Source organism: Myotis davidii, unplaced genomic scaffold (assembly GCF_000327345.1).
Source record: "Myotis davidii unplaced genomic scaffold, ASM32734v1 scaffold376, whole genome shotgun sequence".
Classification (NCBI taxonomy): Eukaryota; Metazoa; Chordata; class Mammalia; order Chiroptera; family Vespertilionidae; genus Myotis; species Myotis davidii.
In genome coordinates this window covers 2,606,879-2,622,143 of record NW_006288121.1, presented here as the reverse complement: position 1 = coordinate 2,622,143, position 15,265 = coordinate 2,606,879, and the positions used below count along the sequence as shown (strand labels likewise).

At 43.2% G+C, this 15,265-nt stretch overlaps 2 protein-coding genes across 3 annotated transcripts in view; both read left to right on the top strand.

Annotated features, from left to right (window-relative positions):
- The window catches only part of NEBL (nebulette), a 370,552-nt gene that overhangs the window by 328,023 nt on the left and 27,264 nt on the right, over window positions 1-15,265 (top strand). Inside the window, exons 19-24 of one of the 2 annotated variants that reach the window (XM_015561463.1) lie at window positions 3,108-3,200; window positions 8,704-8,796; window positions 10,048-10,140; window positions 10,497-10,601; window positions 11,579-11,750; window positions 14,287-14,379. In XM_015561463.1, coding sequence (XP_015416949.1) covers window positions 3,108-3,200; window positions 8,704-8,796; window positions 10,048-10,140; window positions 10,497-10,601; window positions 11,579-11,750; window positions 14,287-14,379 — 649 coding nt within the window. The remainder of the gene's footprint in view (window positions 1-3,107; window positions 3,201-8,703; window positions 8,797-10,047; window positions 10,141-10,496; window positions 10,602-11,578; window positions 11,751-14,286; window positions 14,380-15,265) is intronic. The other variant, XM_006759924.2, reaches the window with a different exon arrangement.
- Window positions 4,359-5,763, top strand: LOC102772859 (WW domain binding protein 1-like). Its single transcript, XM_015561464.1, has one exon. The coding sequence runs from the start codon at window positions 4,678-4,680 to the stop codon at window positions 5,107-5,109; it is 432 nt and encodes a 143-aa protein (XP_015416950.1). The 5' UTR covers window positions 4,359-4,677; the 3' UTR covers window positions 5,110-5,763.

The window sequence follows — 15,265 nt, the reverse complement described above, 5'->3', positions numbered from 1 at the left end:
GGTCTGAGGGACAGTGAACTGGCCCCCTGTTTAAAAAGTTTGAGGACCCCTGCTCTAAATAGATTTGAAAGAGGAGCTTTTCAGTGAATTGTGTGCCAGGATATAGGCTGGCTTTCCATGACATGATTGTGAAGCTAGAAGACAGTTGCTGACTTTCTGCTTCTGGTTTTTCTATAGTGATCTGGACACAGTGGCCTCTGTTTTTAGAACAAGTACCTCTACCTCCCCCTTTCTCTTCTTTTATCATGGCCACATTTATTTTTTCCTTATTCTGGATTATTGGAATGCTCTTAGTCAACTAAGCAGTGATCCCAAGATTCAGTAGCTAACTTAATTTGACATTTGCCTTTAAATATGTGGTAAATTTAACATAGCAATAAATAGAAACTGCATTTTGTATAGACAATAATAAATTATGATATTACCTCAAGTATTTTCCAAGGTTTTTTGTATATTTGCCTAATGACAAAACTTATTATCATAAACAACATTTTCTTACTTTAATTAAAAAACTCCGACAATGATGGATAGGTGAATAGATATGGACTTATTTGTACTGTATATAAAGGAATCCTGAAAGTATCAGATGAAATAAAAATTTGTATTCCTATTGAAGGAAATTAATGTTGGAATTAAGAAATTTCAATTATGCAATAGTTACAAATGAAGAATTTTAAACTTTTTAAAAGCATTGTGTTGAATAACACCCACATTTTTAAAAATAAATTATGCAGGTGAAATACAAAGAAGGGATAAAGCATGCAACAGCCATTTCTGATCCTTCAGAGCTAAAGAGAGTTAAAGAAAACCAGGAGAACATCGGCAGTGTGGGGTCACATTTCCCTAAGTATTGTTTGCTGTTTTACTGGCTAGCACCATACATGACACTTACAAAGGTGGAGGCCCATTATGGTGAATACCATTCAGGAGAGCCAGTTCTTGATAGGCGGAGGTCGGGTCTCACACACCTTCATGGCCTCCATGACACCTAGCCCATGCTTCATGTGCATTTGCTTATTTACAAAACACTAACATGTTATTGAATACCTACTGTATTTTTATTTTGGGGGGAATTCAAAGATGAGTAAGGCACACCCTAAAGTTAAGGCTGTGAATATTCTCAAGGTCTCTAGGAGAAACAGGCATAAAAAGTAATGATGGTGCATTAAGTGTTATAACAATAACCAATATTTATTGGGTGTTTACTCTGCTTTTTGAGTACTTTACATGCAATATCTCATTTAATAATAAGTAATAATTCCTCTTGCAAAATGATGTAGGAAAATGCAGAGAGGGAAGGCTCTGTTAGTGAGAGAGAGTAAAACCCTTGGAGAAAAAGTGACAGTTGAGTTAGAGCTGGAAGAATTAATCAAGGTTTGGGGTGGGTTTGCCTGGGAACAGCCTTGCTGGCAGAGCAAACTGATTCTGTTCAGAATCCAAGGCTTGTTCAAGCTGGAGGAGGCTTAGTGTGATGGGTACTTAGGGTGAAGTGTGGCACAAGATGACGGTGGGGTCTTTAAGGGGGGCAGTTGGGAGACCCACAGTGTCCCTTAAATGTGGTTCACACATGGATGCAGTTCAGTGGCTTGCTGTTTATTAGGCCTTGACTTAGTGATTAAGTAATCTTAATGTGTTCATCATAGAAACATAACACTCCTTTAAAAATAACTTCATTTGAAAAGAATAGCTAGTAAAAGAACTGAAAAAATATATAAATCACAGCACAGATGGCATCTGGCATGACACATAGGTAAGTGGTGTGCAAATGGTGGAAATTTAGATAATACTGGAATAGCGGGGATGAATGTGGACCCTGGACTCTTGGTTCAATCCCTTCTCCAGGCCTCACTTGTTCTATAACCTTCATAAGCCACCCGGCTCTCCAAGCCTCCGTTTCCTCATCTATAACACAGGGACTAAAGTAGTAAGTGAGATATTGCCTGTAAAGCACTTGGCATGTTTGCAAATGGATGAATGCAAAACATGAACAATCTCCACATCACCCTTATGTCCCCAAACCTACATCCACCAGAAATCAGCTTCACTAGTCTCTCCACATCAGTAATGCTGTTCTATAGATTTTCCTCTCTGAGCTCTACCCAGTGCAATCTCCATGTATCTTGCTGCCCATAGAGATTACACTGGGCATTGCCTCACTTTGACTCACACGGTTATCCCAGACACAGAGTCTGCCTAACCTCTCAACATGCATGCCATGGCACAGAGAAGGCCACACATTGTAGAAGGGGCCTGTCCCTTTGTCGCTTATTTTCCAAACTTATCAAAATGACTCTTCACTTGCACATTCACTGCTGAGGGTGGGAACTCAAGTCCATTATATCTGCAGGCCCTGTAGGCCTGGTAATTTCTTAGGAAAAAAAAATCCCTTATGCTAAATTTAAACTCTAAAAAATCACTACCACGTCCTTGCGGAGTTCCTTATAGAATTTTAACTGTGAGTTTTACTTTTGCCTGTCAAAAATTCAGTTGATGGACATACCATTTTTCCCCTCGGTGTTGTCTGCTCATTTATTTTCTGGGATGTGTGGAATTGCTAGGAAAGCTGACCGCAACTGATGGGTCTGAAGCCCTGGATAAGCAAAGGCACCTCCATGCTGCAGGCCAGGAAAACGTCCCTACTGCTCTTCCAGAGGGCAAGCCTTCCAAGGTTGGATGTTTTCAGAGAAGAAAACTGTGAGGTTCATGGTTTCTTTCTATCGTGACTGTTCACCCCTAAGGTACAAGCATAGAGCTGATATAATCCCCCTTTCTTTTGAAATATAAAATGGTAACTTGATCAGTGTTGCTTTACTGCTATGAAGAAATACATTCACAGAAGGAATCATTTGCTGTCACTGATAAGGTCAAATACATGATGCAATTGGAAGAGTTACAACCAAAGGTGGGATTTGAAACATTTGGACAAGAAAGAGCGTAGTCTGGGATCAATATGATGAAGCCTCTGAGCAAGGCATATTTCACTTAGGATCCCGATGAAGAGCCTAACTCATGAATGCTCTGCAGCATGCGCATCTCCTCTGATCCTGCCGGTGGAGGGGCAGCGTTTCCTCCCCGCAGCCTCACGCTGTCTTGCCCTGTGTTCCCAGCTCCAGTACAAAGAGCAGAGCTACAGGGCAACCCCAGTCAGCATGACGCCAGAGATAGAGAGAGTGAGGAGGAACCAGGAGCAGCTGAGTACGGCAAGTTGTCTCTGTTTTCTCTTATTGTATCACACATTACACATTCTTATTCATCACAGCACTCTCTGAAAACCTTTGAACCCTCTGCATTGTGATGGTCCTTCTCACAGGCACACACGGGAGGGCATGAACTGGGGCCCTCCCACGGGAGTGTAGGAAATTTGGGGTTGTTTTACTATAATTTAGACATTTCTGTTTATTTAAGAAATCTTCAATGTGCCAGACATTATCCTGGTCACTGGTACGCAGAGATGGATAAGACCCAGTTCCTGTCCTCATGGACCTCACGATTCAGTTGGTAGATCTCTAAAACGACATCCAGGTGAGGACCTGGGGAGTTGGAGGTCTGCTGTCAACGGAGAGAAAAATGATCAGCTGGAGTAGGTCAGAAGAAGACCTGGGGTCCTAAGACATACTGTCATGGCAGGAAACCTTATAAATAAAGTGGAAAAGTTATTTGACCAGTCAGTAATCTATTGCTAATAAAGCAATGATAATTAACACTTATGAGGTACCTCTACTATGGACTTTGTGCTACAGGCCTTATGTGACCCCATGAAGTGGTACAGTTTATTTCTCTGGTTTGCAGGAGTGGGAAATTGAGTCTGGGAGGTCAGAGAACAAGCCGGGGACCCACAATTTGTAAGGGCAGGGCTGAGACTTTAAACCAGTCTTCCTGGGATTTAGAAATCGTTTCAAAGGTGCTACCCTCAATAGTTATTTTTCCCGTTTCTTGACCCTCTTAATGGAACTGTTACCAATACAAATGGTAGCCTTCTTCTTCCAAATAGATAATTTTAAAAGACTTTAAAATTTCAGTGAGTTCTCCCAGGTGGAGGACAAAATCAGGGTGAACATTGCTTGGTTCTTATAGCGACATGGAGGATGGCGGGAATGAGAGATCTTTAGCTTCTTCCCATTTCCTTATCCTAATTTATTCATTTATCCAGTAGATACTTAGTAAGCCCCTGATACATGCTCAGTATTATGCTAGCCGTCAGCTGTAAGAAAACAAAATCATCTTGGCTTCAACCTCGCAGATATTCCAGAATAATAAAAATAATAAGAGGAACGAGGAGGAGAGAGGGAGGAAGAGATGGTGTTAGAGAAGGAAGAGAAGGGGAGGAGGTGGGATGGAGAGAAGAAGGGAAGCATGGAGCTCCTCTGGGTGCTGCCCAGCCCCGTCAGCCAGGGCTGAACCCCCACAGGATGAGACCTGTGTGGGGACCAACAATCAAAGCTACGCCTGTGAGAGAGGACACTGCTGTGGATAGTCTCAGTGCTGTACCTACTACTGGGAACTCTGGTGTTGTGTTCTGGCTGGTGTGGACCATCATCATCATCCTGGGCTGCTGCTGTGCTGGCCACCACTGCCGGCCAAGCACCCAAGCACCGCCTACCGGCCCAGCAGTGGGAACATGAAATCAACCTGATCGCCTTACCAAGAAGCCCACAGTTAGCGCTGCCATTTTGTTTCATGCCTTCCAGCTACAGCAGCAGCAGCTGCCTGTACAGTGTGGCTCTGTGGGCAGCAGTCCCCAGGTGCCAATCCCACCAGGGGCCCCAGGGGGCACAGAGCAGCCCTTTGGGCCCAGAAGAAGCAGCACGTGACCTTCCACCATCATCGCTGATCCCTAGTCCTCCCAACACAGACACGCCAGCCAACCCACAGCCACCAAAGCCCCTGGAACGGAGCCCAGTGGCTCTGTCTCTGCCCTGGGAACTGGCCCCTGGGGCCTTGCTGGACACAGATTCCGAATGTCAGGAGGAGCTGCTGAAAGATTATACCTGCGAGCAGGACGGCCCCCTTCCCAACAGCAAGGACAGGACGCCTGGCAGACATCGCCACTTCATGGGTGACTTGGGCATTGAGGTGTGTGTGTGTGTGCAACAGGCGCCACCACAGTGATGACCTCAAAGAGCTGAACACTCATGGCCGATGCTCTGGATGGAGCCCTGGACTTCTACCACCGCTGCCATGTGTGGCCCCTGGAGACGAGGAGGAAGGGCTCGGCCAGCCTCCCAAGGAGCAGGCCTGAGATCCTGGGCACCCTCACCTGCCAAGGCCACCCTCATGCCTGCTCCTGAATACCACCAATGAGCAGGACTCCCCAGACTCCCAGCATAGCAGCTCCCCCAGCGAGAGCAGGCCCTGTCTATACCTGAGAACTTGGCAAAGCAACCAGGGCAGGGGAGAAGCAAGAGAGAAGCATAGGTGACTTGCAGAGTAGGTGGTATAGCTACTCAGCTGTGTGTTTTTTTTTCCCTTTTACTTTTTTTGGCCCCTCCACTCGCATTTTCCTACATCTTCCGATGCCTCACCCCTCACAGAAGCACAGTGTTGCGGAGGGCTGAGAAGCTGGTTCTGTGACTCATTCCTCATTCCCCACCATCATTTCCGTTTTCCCCTTTTCAAGTCAGACCTCACTAGCTGCTTAGGTCGGGGAGATGTGTGTTTCCGAAGCCCCCAAGGAAGGGGGCTTGAGACTGTGCCCTGAGGTGATGCTTAGTGGAGGAGGGGATGTTGGCTCTGGTGTTGGCGTAAGACAGGGGTCCTCAAACTACGGCCTGCGGGCCACATGCAAATACAAATATTGTATTTGCTCCCATTTTGTTTTTTTACTTCAAAATAAGATATGTGCAGTGTGCATAGGAATTTGCTCATAGTTTTTTTTTAAACTATAGTCTGGCCCTCCAACGGTCTGAGGGACAGTGAACTGGCCCCCTGTTTAAAAAGTTTGAGGACCCCTGGCATAAGAGAACTTTGCCGTGTCTCAGCCCGGAGAGGCGGCAGGTCTCAGCCCTGGATGAAGAAGGAAGCCCGCAGCGATGAGAGGTGTCACCCCCTGCCAGTGTCTGCAGAGCTGGACGTGGGCTAGCCCTGTGGGAGGGTGAGGGCTGACGGGCAGTTGTGTGGCAGGTGGGGAGGGGCTTGTTGCATTTCCAAATTCCAGGTGACGACATCGATGCATCACTGTGCATCCCTGGGGGGCCCTGCCCAGGGGGCTCTGGCTGGCTGCAGGCTGGTTCAGGTGCACAAGATTATACTGCCTTCTCTGGTGTTTCTGAAAGAAAACGTGAGCTAAACCAAGAACTGTGCCAGCAGGCAGGCAATGACTGTGTTTGGGAAGGGAAGTCTGTGGTTCTTGCCCAGGTTGGCCTTCAAAGAGCCGGGCTGCAGTTGAGGAGGAGACGTTTTGTGTACGGGCTGGGCTGGGCTGGGCGGACTCTCTCTTTGGAGCTTCTGTGGGTGCACAGGAGGGAGCCGCGGCAGCGGAAAGAGTACAGCGTTCTGCATCTCTGCCCCTTGGTCTGTACCAACAGGTGGCCGGGGCTCTCCTCCATCCCAAGGACAGTCTGCGGGCCTTCATGTCGCTGTTCTGTCTGAACAAATGCAGAGGCAACCCCGTAGCCTGGCTCACACTCAGGATTTTTTTTTTATTCTGAATAATTTTCTCTCTCTCTCTCTCTCTCCTCTCTCTCTCCCCTCCCTCTCTCTCTATCTCTCTTTCTCTCTCCCTACCTCCCTCTTTTTTCTCTTTCTCTCTCCCTCCCTCTTTCTTTTCTCCCCTCCCTCCTTCCCTCCCTCCTTCCCTCCTTCCTTCCTTCCTTCAAACTGACCCCTTGGGGGAAAAATGCCTTGGTTATCTGTAATTTTCATGCTCCCCCTCCCTGTGAGCGGGGTAACTAATCGCTGTAATCTATGTAAAGAGTCTGAGTGGCCTGGGGGGGGCGGGGGCGGGGTGAAGGTGGCCTCCAGAAGGACCATATGATCCTGGTTACTGTAGTTTGGCTTCAGATAACCAGCTGAGCTTTGATAGGGATAATCTGAATGAGGAAAGCAAGCAGCTGAAACTAACATTCCCTGCCCAGCCCTGTTCCTATGAAGAGGTTGGTTCTCCCCCCACTCTTGACTGATGATATTCAGACAAGGCATTGACATTATATTAAAAAGGAAGAAATATATATGTATACAAAAATAGGTAAATCTAAGGCTATGAGGTGAATGGGTGTGTTCAGAGTCCACAAAACCAAAATCCGTGTTGAACAAAGTGCAGTCCGTACACAATGACGTTTTGGATAACCTGCGTGTGTCTGTTTGTTGTATGAGAGACCCCAGCCCTGTTTTCCTGTGAATAGGCTTTGAATGGCAGCCATCCCGCTCCCATTAAGCTCAGGTTTGGAGCAAACATGGCCTCTCCAGGTAATTCACTTTACGCATGTACTGGTTATGAACAGTCTGCCTGTGTTCTCGGGTGTGTCCAGCAGCATTGTTGACAGTGGTCCCCAGGGTTTGCCAGGGACACTGTCCTGGGGGGAGAGGTACTCTGCCCATCGTGCAATCTGCACATGCTCTGTGGATACTCAGAGGCCTGCGTTCTGTTTCCTGTAAATGGAAACATGCTCTGAACCTGTATGGCTCCTGGGGCTGCTCCTCGCCCTCGGTATCAGCCTGCTGGGGTGTCCACCGCCACTCAGGGCAGCAGGTGAAAGTGGAACTTCAGACAGAAGCTTAACTGGATCTGCAGGGCCAAGCTTGGACTAGCTGTGGCCCAGACATCAGCCCTACCCCGAACTGAGGGGAAGTCCAGTGCATGCCAGCAGCCGGAGAGTGGCAAGGGAGTGCATCAGCGCCCACGGATGCCTTTCTTTCCTCCGTTAAAAAATCCCAAACAACTCACTGAAGTGTCTCCAAGGAGATCAGATTTTACTAAAATGAAGGCGGCTTCAGTTAACTATTCAAGTGGATGAATTTGAGCCCTCTCAAGGTTCCTTCCCCAGTTAGAGGGGAACTGGTATGAACGTTAGGGTTACGGCAGCGTCCCATCCTAAAGACAGGAGAAGGGGATAAAGGAACCAGGGAGCTGGGCTTGATTCAGCACTCACCGTCTGGCCCTGCCACAGGAGGCTACCCTGCGTGCAGAGGGAGGGGAATGGGTAGTTGAAGGACTAGTTAGGGGCCAGGGAGGTTTGGTGGCGTCTAGTACCCATCTGTCACCATACATAGTTACTGCAATATTATTGATTATGTTCCCTGTGCCGTGACTCTTTTTATAACTGACAGTTGGTACTTCTTAATCCCCTTTACCTTTTCACTGGTCCCCATTCCCTCCTCTTTGGTTTTTAAGTTTTAAAGATTGAAGCCCTGGGTCAGGTAGAGAGTCCTGGGCTTCCCAGGCTGCATGGAACCTCACTGTAGTTCTTATGTAATGACTCCATTCTGATGGTTCCCCCTTCTATGTCCAATACTTTTAGTCCTGGAATTTTGGCAGTTAGTTTGGATATTGAACAGCAAAATATTTATTAGAATTTCACTTTTAAAAAGCACAACCAACACTTGTCCTTGCTCAGTCAGGTGAATCAGAATCCAGTGGTAGATGTCAACATACCTACGGTGGAAAAGATGTGTGAAAAGACAGGCTTAATTTGAGGCTCCATCCTCGGTGGTGTTTGGGTGGAAACCATCATTCTACCTATTAACATTCTTATTTATCCTCCACAGGTAAAATACAAAGGAGGGATTAAACAAGCAACTGCAATTTCTGATCCACCAGAGCTGAAGAGAGTTAAAGAAAACCAGAGGAATATCAGCAATGTGTGATCCTAGCAACTTCTTTCTTATCATACCCAGCGTATTGTCAGCGTGTCAATGAAGGGATGATGTTTACAAGTGTTCATGACCTGGAGTTGACATTGGGTTTGGAAAGGTTTCAGGGTCTTAGGTCTTGTGGGCATAGCCAGGCATTCTCCCTTCCAGAGTTCCCAGGGACTTGCGTGTGACTTTTGTCTGCAGGTTATTGTGTATCCCTCTTATCTAGTCTTCCTGCTTGTGCTTGCTGTGGTTCCTCAAAGGGACTTGGCGGCAGCTTCTGGCTTCATGGCCCTACCCATCAGCTTTCCCACTCCCTTTCCTTCCTGCACATGTTCTCTCTAGCCTGGTCAGCCCACTCCCAGCTATTATTACTTTATTTTTGGACGCTGTCTGGGGAGAAATTATAAAGTGTATATGCTGAATAGGTTACCCGAGACAGGCCCATGTAAGGGTCCTTGTAGGGGCTTTCACTTTTTACTAAGACCCCAACTCCCAGCCTGCTCCAGCTCCTTGCTGTTTATGTAATCCATGGACGCAGTTCACTGAGAGAATTCTTCTTTGAAGTCATTAACATATAGATGGAGTTCTGTGGAGGAGGAAATTTGGAAATCTATTAGGTTCAAAGAAACCTTGTATTCTTTACACCTTTCAAGTTATTTGACTAGATTATAAAGCAAAGGCATCTTACTGTTTGGCACTTTTCCTGACCACTATATTTTGTAGAAGTAGATGCTCATCTTTTCCTGATACATTTAGAGTCGCACTGGATGTGACTGACTCCATTACTCTCAAAAAGGGACATGGTTTTTCAAAAGGAGGAAGAGAGTAGTGGGAAGCACACCAGCCTTTTTATGCAAGATCATGCCCCCCATTTGAAGATAACCTTTCAAAAGATCTGCTACAATTAATTACTAAGAAACCACAATGGCACCATTCTGTATGGGCAGGAGTACATTTCAGTAATATCCACGAAGACATTTCTTATCACATTCCTTTGTGATGGAATGCGTATTACAGTGTTACTGATGGTATGCCCATATAGTGGAGTACATTCACTGTGATTCAATGCTATGGAATGAATTAAAATAGATTGATTTAAGGTGCAAGCATTTAAAATATGACTAGACATCAGATAACAACCTTTTCTCATAGTTTTCTTTTTTTGACCAGTTCTTTAAAATAAATACTATGAGACTCTTATTTAGTTGAATTGATTCACATTGCACTATTTTTTTTTGTTCTCTGAAATGGTAGGTTTATTATAAAGGTCAGCTGGGAAGAGCTACGCCTTTAAGTGTAACTCCTGAGATGGAAAGAGTAAAGAAGAATCAAGAAAATATTAGTTCGGCAAGTGGTTTTATTCCTTTTGGACTATCACAAAGGGTGTATCATTTATTATTTATGTGCAGTCCTGTTTTTTTTTCTTGTGAAAACAAAATATATTTTCAAGAAACATTTGGGATATATGCAGTAAGTACATGTGTTATTTCAGATGATTTCCAAAAGCTACCACTGTATTAATTTACATTTATAAAATTTTAGATTGTTATTCTAGAATGAAATTAATTCACTGAACAAGTTACCTGGGAGAATAAGGTAGAATGTGTTGTATATATTTCACTCATTTGGAAAACTTGAAAAAGTTACATAATTTTTAAAGATTGTAATTGTCTTATCAAGTCTGTTCTGCTATTTCCTTTCAGGTAAAATATACCCAGGACCATAAACAGATGAAAGGTAGACCAAGTCTTATTTTAGATACACCTGGTCTGAGATATGTCAAAGAAGCGCAAAATCATATTTCAATGGTAGGGTACAACCAGATCCTTCTTCTCACAACTAAAACACACTAAGGAGTGGCACCAGCCAGTGTGCTGACGGCGTTAGTTCACCAATAACCTGGATAACTAACAAAGCATGGAAATGCGGATGGGCCTGTGCTTTGGGGGAGACTTTTTAATTGCACTGCAATGTAATGGAAATGTTCTCTAATAAAAAGATTTTTCTCTGTGATTTTTGGTTGTGTTTTTATTTCTAACATGACTACTATAAATGCATTTTATGAAAGACATTTGGCTGGACTTATTTCTAATTAATTTTAAGGCAGAGTTTGGTGTTGGCATGTTGCAAAGAAAATTAAAAATATGTATGTATTTAAAAACAGTTTCATAAGATATGATTTATATGCCATAACGTGTACCCACTTAAAGTGTACAATTCAATGGTTTGTATAATTTACAAAGTTGAACAACCATCACCCTAATCCAATTTCAGAACCTGAAAAGTGTATATTTTGAAGTATATATACATTTTTGTATATAATTACAAAATTAATTACAAATAATTTTGATTATTTGTAATTCTTCTAACCTAATTTTAATACTGTTTTGTTGAATAAGTGTGGAATTAGCTTATTTTATTGCATATTAAAGGTTAAGGAATAGGAAATGAATTTGTACCTAAATTAGTATATTTTAGAGAGGAACCAGGATTAAAAAACATTTCTATCTTTTAAAAATTCTTACTGGTATACAGGTTTATACATAATTTAAAAGAACTGCTAACCATAATGATGCCAAACTGTGAATATATCAGCACCTGATTTCTGATGCTTAGGAAGCTGAAGTTTCAGATGTTGTATTTGGAATGGAAAAGCGTGCATATATGCAGAAAATAAGCTAGATGGAGCTGGTGCAGTGACAGCTGCCGTTATGTCAAAAATATGTGAGCTATGGATTAATAGGAAGTTACAGCTGGAATTAATATTATTTTACCTTTTTTTCAGGTCAAATATCATGAAGATTTTGAAAAGACAAAGGGGAGGGGCTTTACCCCTGTCGTGGATGACCCTGTGACAGAGCGCGTGAGGAAGAACACCCAGGTGGTCAGCGATGCCGCCTACAAAGGTGTCCACCCGCACATCGTGGAGATGGACAGGAGACCTGGCATCATTGTGGGTAAGCTGCCGCTCCTTCTCAGCAGGTCACAAAGATCACACTTGCCCAAGCTTTAGAAGTGGCCTCCTTGTTCATTGGACAGCTCCTCCCATGTTTGATGTGGTGCCCAATTGAAAATGGACCAAGTGTCACTGATGCACCACATTGAATGGGATTCATGGCATTCGCCAGGTATCTTTTCAATCCTTTCTGTAATTGGACACTCTGTCTTTAATAACTTTCTGGTCTTAAGAGTGTTTCTACTTGTTAAGCAAAGCAGCAGCCCAATATCAAACATGGGTGATAACACGGTTTGAACAATTACTTTGGTTTTACTTTACCTTATGTATTTGATCAATATATTGCACTGCAGTTATTGTCTAGGAAATCCCAGAGAGATCCTGATCCATTGTATGAATAGGTAATATATTTTTTTGAATTTGTCTCTTGAACTGGGATAATCGAGAGCTGTCTGGAAGTCCCATACATCAGAGAGGAAAGAACCTTCTTTTCCTGCGGTTCCTTCCAGTCAGTCAGGGGAAGTCTTAGGGACATAGTGTTTAAAAGGGGCTGAGACAGAAAGGATCCTATGAAGTCTAAGACAGCAGTAGGCAGGAAAATAATTAAGTTTTCAGTACATTTCAATGACCCATACTTCCAAATGACTATTGTCTTCTGAGCAGTTAGCCTCTGAATTTTTATAGCTAGTCCAATTACATTGCTCTATTAATATTTTTTTTGTAACCGTGTAACAATGCCTTTCAGCTATCTCAGTGTTAGGTTACATCATCTTCATATGTAAAGCTTTTTGTGGAACTACTGAGAGGCCATTTAGAGATGAGAAGGGCAAGGAAACTGTGTATTTGACAGGCTCATGTCTTAGTGTAAAACGCCAGTACTGAAGTCGGGCAGCAAGTTACTTGGATGGTTAAGTGACTGAAAGTGTTTTCCAAAGAGGGATCTCAAGCATATTTGCAGGTAGTTGATAGCTTTGCTGATCTTCCCGAGTTGGTTGCTTAAAGTGATCACATTCAATTGGATAAATAGTGAGGTTTTCATCAAAAGTATCACAGGGTTAGAGAGTTTTCTTGCTTTGTATCGACATCTCCTAAGAGCAGAGCGCCTGATTCCCAGGAGGGTGACATCTGCACAGTTTACACCAGGCGCCCACCCCAGATCAGGGGCCAAGAATGAATGTGAGATTCTTGTTAAACATGAAATTGTTTGGACTTTGAGCTCTCAGAATTCAGTACTCATTACCTTTGAGATAGAAATTATTAATGTTTAAAAATATAAGATATTCAACTCTAAATTATTACCTTTCTGGGCAATCCAGAGGCCAGTTTATTTTTTTTCTAATTGGGGGAAACTGTTTTCCATTGAGGACTTGCCTATGAAACCACAAAATATATTGCATTCAACAAACATTAAACTTTCTGAACCAGGCATAGAAATACAGGTTTAGAGGTTTTCTGAGTAATTCAGACTAAGCCAATTTTTGGAGGCTCTGCTACTTATTAGTTTCATAACCTTGGCTAAGCTAACTCAATCTCTTTGCCTCAATTTCTTCATCTATAACATGGGAATAGTAATAATACCTACTTTACGATGTTGTGAAGCTTAAATGAGTTACGTTATAACTGAGAATAGTGCCTGGTAAGCACTATATAATATTAAAGACAAACAGATCTCCATTCCAGGTTTCTAAGTAATTGTTTTTACTAAAGCTCCATTTCTGCCACACATCTTTAGCCACACATCTGTACCACTTCTGCCACATATCTGTACCTGTTGTTGGTACAGCACTGTACAGATTATTTTAGGTCTTGATAACCATTAGGTAGAGAGACTAAAAACATGAAAGTTATTGGATTTAGATTTTTTGCCCCAACTAAAATAAGAGAATAAATTGACTTGCAGAGCCTAATACTGACCATAGCAGTGAACTAATCTGTGGTCCACTGAGAGGAGGCAGCTCTTCCTTGTTCATCCTCCCATCCCTCCTTCCTTTCTTGGTGCCTTGCTTTATTGTACTTTTCAAATAAATGTATCTTATGTGGGTTAGCTTGTGCTCTTTGGCTCACAATGAAAACTGGGCTACCACTTGCCTCCATTATAAACATTTATTTCTGTTAGAGGGAGAGCATTTTTGGTTTTGTTTTCTCAGACAAAAACTTCTCGGTCACATAAAGAATTAGTCATATGTCTTTAATCAGGAGTTTTCATTGAACATTGTACCTGTTTCAGCGTGTGGAAAGCATGAGCGATCGGAGTTCAGGGATGTGGGGAGGCGCACAGAGTTGTCTGGTGTACATGTGTGCCGGGGGAAGGCAATGAAGACAAACAGGGCAGCTTACATTTCATCCTGAAGTTTTCTTAACAAATCCTGCTGATTGGAAATTTTCTTTGTTCTCCTTTGACGTCTGCATTGCAGTGTGTTTGCTTATTACATGTTCTCTCTTTACATAGGTCCCTTTCATGATTTTCTCTTGACCCTCTGTGGTGCTGACTTTTTTTATTCATTCTTGATTTGTTGATTTTTTCCTTTTGGTAAAAGACCTCAAAGTTTGGCGCACAGATCCTGGCTCCATCTTCGACATTGACCCCCTGGAAGACAATATTCAGTCTAGAAGTCTACACATGCTCTCTGGTACAGCTTGCATTTTGAGTTCCTCCCCATTTACATGGTTTTGTCCTGAAAGTGGAGCTACTTGGAACTGTAGAAGTTCATTGTGTAAAGTGCATTTTAAAGTTGAGGATTCAAAACACTAAAAAAAAAATGCTAGGCTGCTTTAAAATTCCACTAATCATTTATGAAAACAGAACTTCAAAAGCGCATTTTAATATATCCAAATTAGTTTGTTCTAGATTCATTTAAAAAGGCATCTAGAGCCCTAGCCAGTTTGGCTCAGTGGATAGAGTGTTGGCCTGCAGACCAAAGGGTGGCGGGGTTCAATTCTGGTCAAGGGCATGTACCTGGTTGCAGGCTCCACCCGAGCCTGGGGCCCTGGTTGGGGCTTGTACAGGAGGCAACCAATTGATGTGTTCCTCTCATATCGATGTTTCTCTCTGTCTTTCCCTCTCCTACTCTCCCTAAAAATCAATGGAAAAATATCCTTGGATGAGGATTAACCAAAAAATTGAAAAAAAAGGCATCTAAAACATATCTGCTTTTGATTAATAAATATTATTTTATAGGTTTTATGGGCTCTTAAATGCATTTATTTGGATTACACTTAACTGCCAAAATGTAAAGGAGATCTGTTTCATGAAAAACACAATCTTTTAAAGGTAGATTTAAAGAATCTATATCCTATCTAATAATAGACAAACATGGTAATTAACCATAACTTTGCTACCCTTCCCATTGGCTAATCAGGGTGATATGCAAATTAACTACCAACCAAGATGGCGGCTGCCAGCCAGGCAGCTGAAGCGAACAGGAGGCTAGCTTGCTCCAGTGATGGAGGAAGCCAAGGTTCCCCACCGGCCACTGCCGGCCTCTGAGCTGCAACTCTAAGCAACTATGTTGCAAT

Coding starts and splice junctions, on each gene's coding strand:
- LOC102772859 (XM_015561464.1), top strand. CDS start 4,678: ATGCCTTCCAGCTACAGCAGCAGCAGCTGCCTGTACAGTGTGGCTCTG.